General features: G+C 43.2%; 1 protein-coding gene across 1 annotated transcript in view; it reads left to right on the top strand.

Annotated features, from left to right (window-relative positions):
* The window catches only part of kpna5 (karyopherin alpha 5 (importin alpha 6)), a 55604-nt gene that overhangs the window by 2934 nt on the left and 36399 nt on the right, over positions 1 to 16271 (top strand). The window contains exons 2-4 of the mRNA XM_038799621.1: positions 1724 to 1854; positions 1951 to 2055; positions 2146 to 2245. Coding sequence (XP_038655549.1) covers positions 1726 to 1854; positions 1951 to 2055; positions 2146 to 2245 — 334 coding nt within the window. The 5' untranslated portion in view covers positions 1724 to 1725. The remainder of the gene's footprint in view (positions 1 to 1723; positions 1855 to 1950; positions 2056 to 2145; positions 2246 to 16271) is intronic.

Raw genomic sequence — 16271 nt, 5'->3', positions numbered from 1 at the left:
AAACTCGTGGGACATGACTTTCCCCTTACAAAGCCTCGCTGACTTTCCCTAATTAGCCCATGCCTGTCTGCATGTGGATCATGTCCCTCAGAATACCTTCTAACAGCTTACCCATTGCAGAAGTAAGACTCACTGGTCGGTAGTTCCCAGGCTTATCCCTACTTAAACAAGGGCACAACATTTGCTGCCCTCTAACCTTCAGGCACCTCTCCTGTGCCTGGCGATCCTCAGCCAGGGGGCCGGCAATTTCCTCCCTAGCCTCCCACAACGTCTTGGGATACATTTCATCAGGTCCCGGGGATTTATCTATCTTGATGCGTTTAATACCTCCAGCCTGTCTTTCTCTGTAATATGTATACTCTTCAAGACATCACTTTTTATTTCCCAAACATTCGTGTCTTTCTCAGCAGTAAATACTGGCGCGAAATATTTATTCAGGACCTCTCCCATCCCTTGTGGATCCACAAATAGATGACCCTGTTTATTCTTATGATGCCCTACCCTCTCCCTAATAACTATTTTGCCCTTTATGTATCCGTAAAAGCTCTATGGATTTTGCTTGATCAAACACTTTGCAAATTCAATTTATTTCACTGTCTTTTGAAAAAATCCTACTTCTTGAACCCTTGGCATAAGGGATGCAACCATTGATCGTGCTTGTTGATTAACAAATTACATGCAAAACTTCTCCAGCTACTATAAGGTTAATGAATCGAACCAAACTTCAGGCTTTTTAAATAAGGGAGGAATAAACAAGAGAGATACTTAACGGTATTAAAATAAATGAGAATTCAGTAAATATATTTAAGCATGATTTTGTGAAATATGTAGCATTTTGCAAATTATTTAAGCAAAAAATTAAGAAGCTTCAGTTACTGAAAAATTGTGGGGCAAAAACATTCAAAGGCATTTTGAGTGATTTGGATGATTAACAAACCTGTTTTAAAAAATGGTTGGTTCTTTTGTGCTTTTTCCATTAGTGCTTGCATGATGATTTTTGCCACTTGCAAAAAAAAGTTGATGACTCAATTATGACATACACCGATGTCACACTTTATCTCAGAATGGGTGTAAAATATAAATTAAAAATAAAATGCTGGATAAATGCTGTGGAGAGCGAAACAGAGTTAATATTTCGCATCCATATAACTCCCATTACCTCCCTGTTCCATAGAATCCCTACAGTGTTGAAGGAGGCCATTTGCCCATTGAGTCTGCACCAACCCTCTGAAACAGCACGCCATCCAGGCCCACTCCCCCACCCTATCCCCACAACTCCACCTAACCCTGCACCTCTTTGGACTGCGGGAGGAAACTGGAGCATCTGGAGGAAATCCACGCAGACACAGGGAGAACGTGCAAACTCCACACAGAATCGCCCAAGGCTGGAATTGAACCTGTGTCCCTGATGCTGTGAGACAGCAGTGCTGACCACTGTGCCATCACACTGCCTGAAGAAGAGTCATATTGGTCTCTAAACGTTAAGTCTGCACCTCCACGCAATATCCCAGATCTGCTGAGTTTATCCAGTATTTTCTGTTTATATTTCAGATTTCCAGCACCTGCGGTATTTTGCTTTTATATGCATGTCTTTATGCTGTGCTAAATATTTTTTTTGAAGTATGTTCATCTTTGAGTTTAAGGTGAAAAACTATGAGTTGTGATTTACCTGCTTTTGCAACAACCAACCGTCTCGGATTATATTGTGGACATTTAATTGCAGACATGGCAAGCCCAGTAAGAGATAATTACAGAATGAAAAGCTACAAGAACAAAGCATTAAACACTCAGGAAATGCGAAGGCGACGAGAAGAAGAGGGAATCCAGCTACGGAAACAAAAAAGGGAAGAGCAGGTATGTATGTGATAATAGCTCTGCAAATAGATTTTGATAAATAAATTTGGGTCACACTTTTTAACTGATTGTTTTTTTTTTCTGTTTGTATTCCAGTTGTTCAAACGCAGAAATGTGGCAGTTCCTGGAGGTGAAGAAGCCATGTTTGAAAGCCCCATTCAGGACCCTGATATCAGTTCTACTGTAGTATCTGTACAAGGAGTAAGTAAAGCGAATAAGAACATTTTGCATCTGTTTAACATAGTTTTGAACCACTGAAGCGTCAATGTTCTTAAATGCCCTCAATTGTAGGAAGGTGTAATCACAATGGAAATGGTACAGATGATATTTTCAGAAGATCCTGATCAGCAGCTTGCGGCCACACAGAAGTTTCGGAAATTGCTTTCAAAAGGTGAGAACCTCTGGATGAATGCTTTATTTAAAGAACTGGTATGATTTAATGTCACTCGTTCGTTATAAAGTGACTTTGAGTACATCCAAGGAGTATATGCACATAAATCACTGAAGGTGGTAGGGCAGGTTCAGAAAATAGTTAATAGGGCATCCAGGACCCTGGGCTTTAATCGGGTATGGATTGCAAAAAAAAAACAAGCAAGTTGATGAGCCCTTGTAACTCATCCTCAGCTGGACTATCGTGTCGAATCCTGGGCACCACACTTTTTATGAAGGATGTGGAGACTTAGAAGAATGATTCCAAGGATGAGAGATATAATAATAATCTTTATTATCGTCACATGTAGGCTTAACACTGCAATGAAGCTACTGTGAAAAGCCCCTAGTTGCCACACTCTGTTCGGGTACACAGAGGGAGAATTTAGAATGCCCAGTTCACCTAACAAGCACGTATTTCGGGACTTGTGGGAGGAAACTGGCGCACCCAGAAGGAAACCCACACAGACATGGGGATAACGTGCAGACTCCGCACATACAGTGACCCATGCCAGGAATCGAACCTGGGACCCTGGTGTTGTGAAGCAACAGTGCTAACCACTGTTACCATGTGGCAAAGATTTTTTTTTCTCCTCGGTGAGGTTATTTGTAAGAAGATTTCAAAATAATGAGATGTCTCGGCAAAGTAGATGGAGGCAAAATTCTCTGGTGGAAAGTTTGATAACTTGGGGACACTGATTTAAGGTGATGGGTAAAAATTAAGTAATGGCAACAGAAGGAAAAAGCATTTCTATGTAATGAGTGGTTGGGATCTGGAATACACTGCCTGAAGTGTTACAGAAGCAGAATCACAATTTTAAACCGGAATTGGATAAGTACCTGAAGAAAGCAGATTAGTGGGGGAAGGGAGGAGTGAGGCTAGCTGAGTTGCCCTTTTAGAGAGTTGGCACAAAGACACAGGGCAAATGTCCCCTTCCTGTTCTGAAACCGTTCTATGATTCTGTGAATTTTGAGGTATTTTGCTCCTGTAACCATTAAAGTGTGTTCAAAAGGCCTGACGTATCTAATATGGGTGAATATAGTTGGAAAGCTTTCTGCCTTTGTTTTTGTTAACTTTTAATTTTAAGCTTACAGCATTAGCTCGCAGCAATGCGAAGCAGAGGCACTAATGTCTTAAGTCTCTCCTTGTCCGTACAAAGCCTTCCATCGACAACCTCATTTGTGCCTCCTCGCGTTAAGACAAAACTGGGTTCTTTGCAGTTGCTGGCCAAAACTTTAGAGGAACTGGTATGAGAACATGCCTGAGCACTCATGAACCAAATTCCCAGCTATGGGCAAATACTCCACTGCCGTATAGATATCTTGGGAGAGTTGAAGGCTAAGGGAGTAAATCCTGGCATGAAACCAAGAAAGTCTAGCTCTATCACCTTTCCAGCACTCCTTCAATCAACCCGATCCTCATGTGTAGAACCAGACTACTTGAGCTTTGCTCCGATCACAAACTTTGTGTAAAACCTTTCAGAACAAACCATGCAACAAAGTACTATAGTTGCATCCAAGATCGGGGCTTTGCCAATGTGATCTGATCATAGCCAGATGTGAATCTCTGAACAGCATTCTCAACACACACCTCTACTACAGCGCTGACTGAAATATAGATCACTTCCTTTAATCAACAGGGGCCATACTGCCTGCCCAGATAAGAAACATCAGTTTCTCCATTCAAGTGAACAGACACACTCCAGCATTCCCACACAGTGTAAAAGTGCCATGGAGCATATTTCAACATATCATCTACAATACCATACTTTCAACATATGGGAAGCAAGAGCGGCAAAATGCCTGGGTCGAAGCAGGCACCGCTTTTGCTTTGATAGAACCCGTCATTGAAGCTAAGCGGTCAGTTCTCATTAATTACAACAGATCTGAATGAGAAGACTGAATATGCTAAGAGACTGTTAGGCGGTGTGCCATTGAATGCTGGTTACAACTTTCAGAATATCCAGATGTCAGAATCACAGACAAATACAGTGCAGAAAAGTCCCTTCGGCCCATTGAGTCTGCACTGGCATATGAAAGTCACTTGATCTGCCAATCCTAATACCATTTGTCAGCACTTGACCCATAGCCTTGCATGTTAAGACGTGCCAAGTGCTCATCCAGGTATTTTTTTAAAGGATGTGAGGTAACCCGTCTCTTCCAGACCCTCACTACCCTCTGGGTAAAAAAGTTTTTCCTCAAATCCCCTCTGAACCTCCCACCCGAACCTCCCACCCCCCCACCTTGAACTTATGTCCCCTCGTAATCAACCCTTCAATTAAGGGGGACAGCTGTTCCCTATCCATCCTGTCCATGCCCTCATCATCTTGTACACCTTTATCAGGTCATCCCTCCGTCTCCTCTGCTCCAGCAAAAACAACCCAAGCCTATCCAACCTCTCTTCATAACTTAAATGTTCCATCTGAAGCAACATCCTGGTGAAATACCTCTGCACCCGCTCCAGTGTAATCGCATCCTTCCTATAAAGTGGTGACCAGAACTACACACAGTACTCCAGCTGTGGTATCACCAATGTTCTATATAACTCCAACATTACTTCCTTGCTTTTGTAATCTATGCCACGATTGATAAAGACGTGTACCACATGCATTTTCACCACCCTATTAACTGCCTTCAGAGATGTATTTACAAACACGCCAATCTTTTTGCCTCAAGACTTTCCAGTGTGCTGCCATTCATTGAATATTACCTTGACAAAGTGCACCTTCCAAAGTGCAATACCTCACTTTTTAGGATTAAATTCCATCTGTCCATTTGACCATTCCGTCTATATCTTCCTTTAACGTAAGACTCTTCAACCTCACTGTTAACCACCCAGCCTATCTTTGTGTCATCCGCAAACTTACTGATCCTACCCCCCACAATGTCGTCAAATTCATTGGTATAAAAGACGAGTAATAGGGGACCCAGCACAGCTCCCTGTTGTACGCCACTGGGTGCCAGCTTCCAGTCACTAAAGTAGCCGTCCGTCATCACCTTCTGTCTCCTGCACCTCAGCCAGCTTTGAATCCACAGTAGCACAGTAGTTAGCACTGCTGTCTGACAGCTCCAGGGACCCGGGTTTAATTCCGGCCTCAGGTGACTGTGTGCTGTTTGCACTTTCTCCCTGTGTCAGCATGGGTATCCTTCGGGTGCTCTGGTTTCCTCCCACAGTGCAGGTTAGGTGGATTGGCCAGGCTAAATTGGCCCTTAGTGTCCAAAAGGTTAGTGGGGTTACGGGAATAGGTTGGAGACATTTGCTTAAGTGGGGTGCTCTTTCTAAGGGTTGATGGGCCAAGTGGCCACCTACACTGTAAATTCTATGAATCTATGATCAAGTTCCCCAGCATCCCATGTGCATTTGCCTTTTTAAATCTCCTATGTGGGACCTTGTCAAATGCTTGCTGAAATCCATGTGAACTACATCAACTGCTCTACCCACATCTACACACTTAGTCACATGCTTGCAAAATTCAGTCAGATTTGTTATGCATGACCTCTCTCTGACAAGGCCAAGCTGACTATTCCTGATCAAACCTTGCCTCTCCAAGTGGAGAGTTAAGAAGCTTCAGTTACTGAAAAATTGTGGGGCAAAAACAGTACTGTGCGTCACAGTAACCTGGGACGCAGTTCATCCAGAGCTAGAGATTTCTCCACTTTTAAAACTGCCAACAGCTCCAATACCTTGTTCCTCCCTATGACAACTTGCTCAACAACCTCACAGTCGCTCTCCTCCAGTTCCATATCAGGCACCTCATTCTGTTGGGTGAAGACAGATGTAAAATAATCATTTCACACCCGACCAATGCCCTCTGGCTCCACCCACAGATTTCCCCCATGGCCCCTAATGGGCCCTACGTTTTCCCTAGTTATCCTCTTCCCATTGATACATTTATAGAATATCTTGGGACTTTTCCTACTTTTACCAGCTCGGGATTTCTCATATCCCCGCTTTGCTCTCGTAATTACTTTCTTAAGCTCCATCCTGTACTTTCTGTATTCCACTGATGCCTCTTTGATTTGCTCCCCTTGTACTTATTAAAAGCCTCTCTCTCTTCCTTCTCATTTTACCCTGAATATCTCTAGTCATCCATGGTTCCCTGGGCTTTTTACTCCTTCCCATTACTCTAGAGGGAATATGTTGGGCCTCTACTCTCCCCATTTCCTCTTTGAACACCCCCACTGCTCTTCTGTAGATCTCCCTACCCGTAACTTGTTCCAATCTACCTTGGCCAGATCCTGCCTTACTTTACTAAAGTCTGCTCTCCCCAATCTAAGACCTTTTTCTGCAATTTGTCCATTTCCTTGTCCATAACAAACTTAAATTGCACCATGTTGTGGTCGCTATCACTAAAATGCTCCCCCACCATCACATCAATCATCTGTCCAACTTCATTACCCAGAATTAGGTCCAGCACTGCACCATACGTTGTTGGACCCTCCACATGTTGGGCTGAAAAGTTCTCTTGTATACATTTTACAAACTCTGCTCCATCTACGCCCTTCACACAATGACTATCCCAGTTAATGCTGGGAAAGTTGAAATCATCCACTATAATTACTCTATTATTATTTTTACACACTTCTGCAAATTGCGCACATATTTGCTCCTCAATTTCCTGCTGACTATCTGGGGTCTACAATAAACACGTAGCAACATAGCTGTCCCTTTTTTATTCCTAAACTTTACCCACAAAGCTTCATTTAATGCCACCCCCAAGATATCGTCTCGCCGTATTGCAGTAATTAACTCCTTAACTAATAATGCAATGCATCCCCATCTGTTGCCCCCTCCCCTGTCCCTCCTGAAGATTCTGTATCCAGGAATGTTAAGCTACCAATCCTGCCCCTCCCTCAACCTGAACACACCTACCTTAATTCAGTATTTTTTAAGTGGGAGGTACATAACTGACACAATCTTCTCAGTCTGGCAGCTGCAAGAGAAAGACATTGAACAAAGGCGATCACTTGGAGCTCATGGGCTCCAAGGAAATTTGACACTTGAAAGGGTGCAGAGAAGATTTATCAGGATGAAATGAAATGAAAATTGCTTATTGTCCCAAATAGGCTTCAAATGAAGTTACTGTGAAAAGCCCCTAGTCGCCACATTCTGGCGCCTGTTCGGGGAGGCTGGTGCGGGAATTGAACCGTGCTGCTGGCCTGCCTGGGTCTGCTTTCAAAGCCAGCGATTTAGCCCTGCGCTAAACCAGACCCTGGTTTCCTGAGGTGCAGAATGTTGCGAAGAGAGATTGGATAGACTTGAATTGTTTTATTTTAAGCAGAGGAGACTGAGGGAGGACATGATTGAAATTATGAAGGGCATAGCGAGAGTAGGCAGGAAGAAACATTTCCCCTTTGTGGAGGGATCAATGACCAGGGAGCATAGATTTAAGGTAAGGGGCAGGAGGTTTAGAGAGGATGCGAAGGAAAACTTTTTTTTATGCCGAGGGTGCTGGGGGTTTGGAATTTGCTGCCTGAAAGGGCGGTGGACGCAGAGATCCTCATAACATTTGAGAAATATTTAATGTGCATTTGCAATCCCAGGGCATACAAGGCTGTGGGCTAAGTGCTGGAAAATGGGATTAGAATGGTTAGGTGGTTGTTGTTGACCGGCGCAGACATGATGGGTTGAATCGCCTTTTCTGTCCTGTATGATTCTATTACTATTTATAAATAGTCATATTTATGACTATAATCACACCAAAGCATTCAACCATGTGAGCAGAGTTGGTTTATTTAACTTGCTGGAGAAAGTTGACAGCCCGCTGATGCTGCTCAATGTGATTTCCTCTTTCCATGACAACGTGATGGGAACAGTCAGCTATGAAGGAGCAATACCAGAACCCTTTGAGATCTACTGTGGGGTCAAATGGGGTTTAATTCTGGTACTGACACACTTTGAGATATTCTTCTCATTGATGTTGTCACATGCATGTTGGTCATTTACAGAGGGTGTCAACTTGTGCCAGAACTGACAAACTGTTAAACCTTTAAACCTTTACTGACTTAAGATCCAAGTGAAAGGTGCACCAAGTCCTCATCAGAGAGTTACTCTATGCTGCTCTAACATTCCATACTGAGGAACATCTGCAGCAGCAAATCAACAGACTTTCTCGCACCTGTAAAGTGTTTTGTTTAATCACCAGCATCAGGAAGGCAAATGTTGTCAGCATTGATAATTTGACAGTGGAAGTTGGTGGTAGCTGCACATATCTCTGCTCTACAATCACCAGCAATCTTGTCACTTGATGCTCAGCTCAGCACGTGCATAACTAAGTTTCGGCTGTTGCATCCAAGCTAAATAAGTGAGTGTCTAGGCTGAGAACAGCAGTCTACCAGGCCTGCATATTCAACACACTCCTTTACAGTGGTGAGACCTGGACAAAATATGCTGGTCAGGAGAAACGGCTGACTAAATTCAACCTTCACTGTCTCTGATGTATCCCCGACACCTTGTAGCAGGACACGGTCGGCAATGTAGAGGCCCTAAAGCATGCTAATTCCGTCAGCATACGGTCATTGTTAAGCTAACCATGTCTGTGCTGACTCAGTCACATTCATTGAATGGATGAAAGCCGTAAGCCCAAAGATCTTCTGTACAGTGAACTGGCCACTGGGTCGTGACCTGGGCATTTATCCGTCCGCTACAAAGACTTGCAGGTGAGATATAAAAAATTACGTCCATTAACACTGACAACTGGGTGACAGTTGCTGATGGCTGTGACCTCGGGCAGCTGACTGGAAGAGAATTGGAAGAGGTCCACAGAAACAAAAAGCTCAACTGGCTGAGAAGAAGGCCTTGAAAATACAGACCAGTGAATCGTGCACCTCCTATGCAGCAGCTACTTGTGCCAGAGTGGACTTTCTGTCCTATAGCAGACGATATTTGACACTGAACTGTTAACTACCATGGCACAAACCATTGCCTTGTGAGACCGAGACTGCCACCAAACCTTTAAAAGGCTTAACGGGGTTGTAATAAAATTAAATAGCACATGCATGTTAATTGCAGACTTTGAAATCAAACATTTCAGACGTATTCACAATTTTATTTCTAGGCTAGAATTGAGAAAGAAAATTATCTTTTGAGCACCTTCACCTCCTCCACGATAGTCTTCAATACCAGGGCTCCACAAGGGTGCCTACTTGGACCTTTACTACATTTCCTATACACACATAACTGTGGCAAAATTAGCGCCAACTTCATCTACAAGTTTGCTGATACCACGTCCGTAGTGGGTCGGTCTCGAACAACGATGAGTCAGAGTACAGGAGGGAGATAGAGAACTTAGTGATATGGTGTAGCAACAACAACCCTCAACGTCAGGAAAAATAAGGAGTTGGTCATTGTTTCAGGGAGCGAAGTATCGTACACACCCTCGTCAGCATCAGTGGTGTCAAGGTGGAATGGTTGACAGCTTCAAATTCCTAGGTGTCCTGGTCCAACCATGTCGTGCTATGACCAAGAAAGCACAACAGAGCCTATACTTCCTCAGGAAACTAAGGAAATTTGCCATGCCCATATTGACTCTTCCCAATTTTTATAGATGCATATAGAAAGCCGGCAGCAGAATCAAAGACTCCTTCCACCCCGGTTATTCTCTCTTCCAGCCTCTTCCCTCAGACAGGAGATACAAAAGTCTGAGAACACGCGTAATAGGTTCAAAAACAGCTTCTTCCCCGCTGTTGGCAAACTCCTGAATTGACCCTCTTATGGACTGAGCTGATCTCTTCACGCATCTTCTCTACTGAGTAGTACTACACTCCGATGTCTGTGTCTATGTATTTATATTGTGTATTTATGCATTTCCTATGTTTTATTTTCAAGTATTTAACAATCTGTCTTGACTATATGCAGAACAATACCTTTAACTAGCGATTTTTCACAGTAACTTCATTGAAGCCTACTTGTGACAATAAGCGATTACTATTATTATGATTATTACTGTACCACTATTCACGTGACAATAAATCAAATCTTAAAGGCTTCAATAAATAGGTTTCCAAGAACAAAGGGCATCATTAGATTCAAATTCTTCATTGTTTCCAAACTTTCAAATGTTTATTAAAGCATATCTTCTCAGATTTTTATTCAAAAGTCCTTTATATTGTGTATTTATGCATTTCCTATGTTTTATTTTCAAGTATTTAACAATCTGTCTTGACTATATGCAGAACAATACCTTTAACTAGCGATTTTTCACAGTAACTTCATTGAAGCCTACTTGTGACAATAAGCGATTACTATTATTATGATTATTACTGTACCACTATACACGTGACAATAAATCAAATCTTAAAGGCTTCAATAAATAGGTTTCCAAGAACAAAGGGCATCATTAGATTCAAATTCTTCATTGTTTCCAAACTTTCAAATGTTTATTAAAGCATATCTTCTCAGATTTTTATTCAAAAGTCCTTTGGTGTTTCATTATTGATAATGTCTTCCTCTGCCTGCCCTATCACAAATTGAAAACAATAGACTTTTCCCATTAATATAGCAGCTGATTTTCAATAGTTCCATGTTTTAGACACGAGTGTTGCGCAGTGACTTTTCAAACTTTGTAGAGCCTTAGCACGGAAGGAGGCTATAAGACCCATGCTGCCTCTATCCAACTTCGCTCTCCCACCAATTTCAACCCCCTGTTGCAAATTGGTTCGTTAAATACAAGTCCAAGTGTTTCTTGAAAGTGCCTGGGGAATTTGATTGCACAGCTCTTTCAGAAAGTGTGATCCAGATCATAATAGCCGTCTGAAATTTCAGTCCGTTGAATAAATCTTATGACCTTTGCTAACTGATCCAATTGGCAGAGGAAATTTCTTCCTACTTGCTCTGTCAAAATCCTTCATAATTTCAAATGCCCCTATTAGATTTCACTGTACCCTTCTCTGCTGCATTGAGAACAATTTTGGCATCTCCAATCTCTCATGACTTATCACGAGTGCTATCTCTAGTATCCTCTTGATAAATCACTGCACCTTCTACAAGGCCTTGACATCCTTCCTAAAGCATGATGCTGAGAAATGTGCATGATACTACAACTGAGATTAACTGCCTTCATCAGTAAGTGTGCCAAGGACTGTGTGCCAAAAAAGACAGTAAGGGTGTTCCCCAATCGTAAACTCTGGCGCAACCAAAGGGTTAACTCCCTGCTGAAGTTCAGGGTGGAGGCATTCAAGTCTGATGGCCCTGATCTATATAAAAAAAATCCAGGTATGACGTACGGAAAGCCATCAGGGATGCCAAAAGACAATTACGCATCAAACAAGAGTCCCAGGCCAATGACACAAACCCACGATGATTATGGCAGGGTTTAAACGAGATCACAGGCTACAAAGCAAGGCCAGGTGGAATATCTGGGGCTGGAGCACCCCTCCCTGATAAACTGAAACGTTCTATGCCCGCTTTGAGCAGTCTGCCAATGCATCAGTGCCACCCGTCCCAACAGCCCTGGACACACCCATACCCACTATTACAGCCTCAGAGGTAAGATTTACTTCTTGAAAGTTAATCCGCGGTAAGCGAGAGGCCCTGACGGAGTCCCTCGGTGAGCACTCGGAGTCTGCGCAAACCAGCTGGCGAGTGTATTCGCAGATACCTTCAACACCTCCTCTGCTCCAAGATCCCCACCTCCTTCAAAAAGACCACCATAATACCAGTACCAAAGAAGAACAAGGCAGTTGGCCTCAACGATTACCGACCGGTGGCCCCGACGTCTCTTAACATGAAATGCTTTGAGCGGCTCGTCATGAGACGGATCAATGCCAGCCTCCCAGACTTTCTCGATCCATTGCAGTTCGCCTATCGCCACAACATGTCCAGATGCTATCTCCCTGGCTTTACAATCAACACTCAACAAGGCGCCTATGTGAGACTGCTGTTCATACACTATAGCTCCGCCTTCAACGCCATTATCCCGACACGACTTATAACCAAACTCTGCAATCTTGGATTTGACCCCTCGCTGTGCAGCTGGATCCTTGACTTTGACAGATAGGCAACAGCACCTCCTCCACAATAGTGCTCGACACCGGGGCCCCGCAAGGATGTGTACTCAGTCCTCTACTGTACTCCTTATACACACACACGACTGGCAAGATTTAACTCCAACTCAATCTATAAGTTTGCGGATGATACGATTGCCGTCGGTTGTATCTCAAACAACAACTAATGAGACGACAGAAGGGAGATAAATCACTTGGTTACATGGTATACTGAAAACAAACTCTTTTTAAATTCCGGAAAGACCAAGGAAATGATCATCGGCTTCAGGAAGCATTGCGCCCCCGCCCTCCAAATCTGCATTAATGGCTTTGAAATGGAGACGTCGATTAGCTTTAAGTTCTTGGGGGTCACCAGCAGTTTGTCCTGGTCCACTCGCGTTGATGCAACAGTCAAGAAAGCCCAACAACGTCTCTACTTCCTATGGAAGCTAAAGAAACTCGGCATGTCTGCATCGACTCTCTTAAACGTCTACAGATGTTCCTTAGAGAGCATCCTATCCAGCTGCATCACAGCTTGGTATGGCAACTGCTCAGCCCAAGATCGCAAGAAACTGCAGAGCGTGGTGAACTCAACCCAACGCATCACACAAACATGCCACCCGCACATTGATTCTGTCTACACCTCCCGTTGCCTCAGGAAGGCAGACAGCATTATCAGAGACCCCTCCAACCTCGGTTTTGCCGCCTTCCAGACCCTTCCATCAGGCAGAAGATACAGACGTCTGAAGACCCGAACATCCAGACATAGGAACAGCTTCTTCCCCACCGCTACTAGACTCCTCAATGACTCTCCCTCGGACTGATCTGTTCTCTGTAAGAACACTATTTATGGCGTCCTGTGCTGCTCCTGCTCATGTATTTGCTTTGTTTGGCCCCTTGTTCTGCACTGTAACCAATCACTTTGTCGATGTACCACTTGTCAATGTACTCTGCCGATTATTTTTTTTGCTTACTTTGTACATACTGTGTACATTCCCTTGGCCGCAGTAAAATACTTTCCACTATACTTCGGTACACGTGACAGTAAATCAAATCAAAACCAGTGAATTGTAAAGGCGTACCATGGCCCTGTTTATAAAGTCAAGTCTTTTGTATGCTTTCTTAACTGACTTATTAACTTTCACTGCCACGTTCGTCGATTTCTGAATATGCATTCCCGAGGTACCCGATGTTTTCTCCTCAAAATATTACCATTTGGATATACTGTCTCCAAGTTATTTCTCCCAAACGGTAACGTTTTTTTTAGTTGATCTACCGTGTCTTGCTCATTTCACGGTCTGTCTCTTGGGTAAGATTTTTTAGATTTATTGTCACGTGTACAAAATTTCAGTGAAAAGTATTGTTTTGAGTACAGTCCAGGCAGATTGTTCCATACATGAAAAACATAGGACGTATGATAAATACAATCTGAATACATAGACATCAGGTGAAGCAGAGTATAGTGCTACAACAGTAGAGAAGATGCATAGAGAGTTTAGTTCAGTTCTTAAGAGGATCATTCAGGAGTCTGGTAATAGCGGAGAAGAATCTGTTGGTGCATATTCTCAGACTTTTGTATCATCCACCCAATGGAAGAGGCCTTATGTCTGCTGCTATCCTGTTCACTGTTTGGTTGCCAAGTTTTCACCAACATCAAAATTTCTGACGAGAGTCAAATCATTTCTTCTTGACATTCCATGGCCGTTACAATTTTCAAATGCCCCACCAACATAATGGGGAGTCACCATTGACCAGAATCTTAACTGGGCGAACCATATTATATTACAGTGGCTAAAAGCGCATGTCAGAGCCTCAGTATTCTGCTGCAAATCGCTCTCTTTTTCACTCCCTAAAGCCTGTCCACAATCTACAAGACACAAGTCAAGAATATGATTGAATACTCTTATTTGCCTGCATGAGTGCAGCTCCAACACTGCAAGATCAACATCATGCAGGCCAAAGCAACCTTCTTGCCTCACAACCGATCCATTATCTTAACTGTTTACCCCCTTCACCACCAATGCAATATGGCTACAATGTGACCAGCTTCAAGAAGCACTGCAGTAATTTGTCAAGACTACTTCAATGGTGCTTCCCAAATTTATTACCTTTAGAAGGATAAGGGCAGCAAGTACATGGTGTTGCTCTGTTTCCTTGCTATAAATATGGCGGTCAATATGGTCGCTTTTCTTAATCCTAATTATATGTACTTTCAGAGTCGCCAGGTATCTCTCGATACCGCCACAAGGTTCAAACCGAATACCGATCAAAGAGCCAATACGCCAGTTAGTTAATTCAAAGTGTTATGGGAGAGGCATTTTCAGAACCCCAAAATTTATCATGGAGTTCAACCAACCTCCCCCTTTAATGTATTGTTGCTTTTGAAGCACACGGCTTGTTCTCCAGGTCTGGTATTACAATTATGGACACGTGGGTTTTAAAACACAAAACAATGTTTATTCCATGAACTCAACTAAACCTTTTAAATAAACATTGGATCACTTAACACCCCTTACTTCAAAGATAACCCCGAAAATAATACAACACTAAATAATCCTTCAGTTGTTCCTTTAAACATTCAAAAGACTTAACACCTTTAAACAGAAACACATTAGGTTAAATACATTGCTATTATGAGTTTAAATCGCCCAAATGATTCAGAGATAGTCTTTCATGGCAGAGATCACAGTAGATCCAGCTCACTGCAAACACAGACACACCCAAGCTCTTTTCCTCAAAACTGAAAACCAAAAACAAAAGTGAGCTCAGCTTTCCCCCCCCCCCCCCCCCCCCCCCCCACCACCCTCTGACATCACTTCAGTAATATGAGCTGCTCCATTTCTTAAAAGGTACATTGCTTAAACATCCATTTCTTTAAGGTACTCTCACATGACAAAAGTCAATACTATTTATTTACACACACAGTAAGATGTACTCGTGCACAGCAGTACTACAAACTAAACTATCTAACGCTAAAGCCTATATTTAACTTTGGGTGCCCACTTAGTCAGAGGAACAATGGCCGTTGTTCGGATCTGAGGCTGTTGGGTTTGAAGAGATACAGGAGAACAGCTAAGGTCGTCCGTCTGGTTGCGAGCATTGACCTTGAACTTACTTGCTTCAGGTGATGCCGGTGGATGGGTCTCTCCGTTTGAGAGCCAAATCCAAGAGAGCAAATCTCTCGTGGGGGTTCCTTCTTATACTTGGAGGGGCTTTGTGCGCTTTTAGGCGGGCCTTAAACTTGGTCCCAATTAATTGGGCAGCTTCTCGATCATTGTCATCGATCTGAACCAATAAAGGGGTGGGTGCCCTGATGGCTGGGCGTGTCTTAGGTGGCCGTTGGCCTTCCTATGTTTGTGACTTTCGGTTGGGGTGCTGGCGCCGGGATGTCTGCGACAGTATCAACTACCTGAGTGTTAGTCTTGTATTCCTCGGAGATGGGCCATCAACATGCTAATCGACCCAGAGTTGTGATTCCGTCTGGTAACTGCTTTCCAAATATACGTTCAGGCTCTGTGCCTGCTTGTTGTTTAGTATTCTCCACATTTCCCTTGAGTCTCTGTGAGCATCCATTTCTGAAAGTGGCCATCCCAGATGGCTACACTCCCTCCTTGTGATCCTCAACGCGAAGCGTGAAGGATCATGTTACTGCATCTTCTTTGTTCTCTGCCTAAGTTGAGAATCCGCAATCAAGGACAGGTTGTACTCTACTCTGTCCTATGGATTGGAACCTTTACCTAACTTGCTTTATATACATCACACCATTATAAGATTCTACGGGGCGCTATGACATTCAGGCATGCATTACAATTAAAACACGGGAACCTCTAACTATTCTTATCTAAACTATCCTTAGTCAGCACCTTAGAAGAACGATGGTGGCTACGAACTTTAATAATACCATATTTCCGATTTTTAGCAGTCCTGAGAATATGCTGGAGCAATGGAGCTGAGGGTAGGGGTTTTCCATCTGCGGAAACGAAACCTCTAGATTCCCACAGGGG

This window comes from Scyliorhinus canicula, chromosome 6 (assembly GCF_902713615.1).
Source record: "Scyliorhinus canicula chromosome 6, sScyCan1.1, whole genome shotgun sequence".
Taxonomy (NCBI): Eukaryota; Metazoa; Chordata; class Chondrichthyes; order Carcharhiniformes; family Scyliorhinidae; genus Scyliorhinus; species Scyliorhinus canicula.
This window is presented reverse-complemented; position numbering and strand designations above follow the sequence as displayed.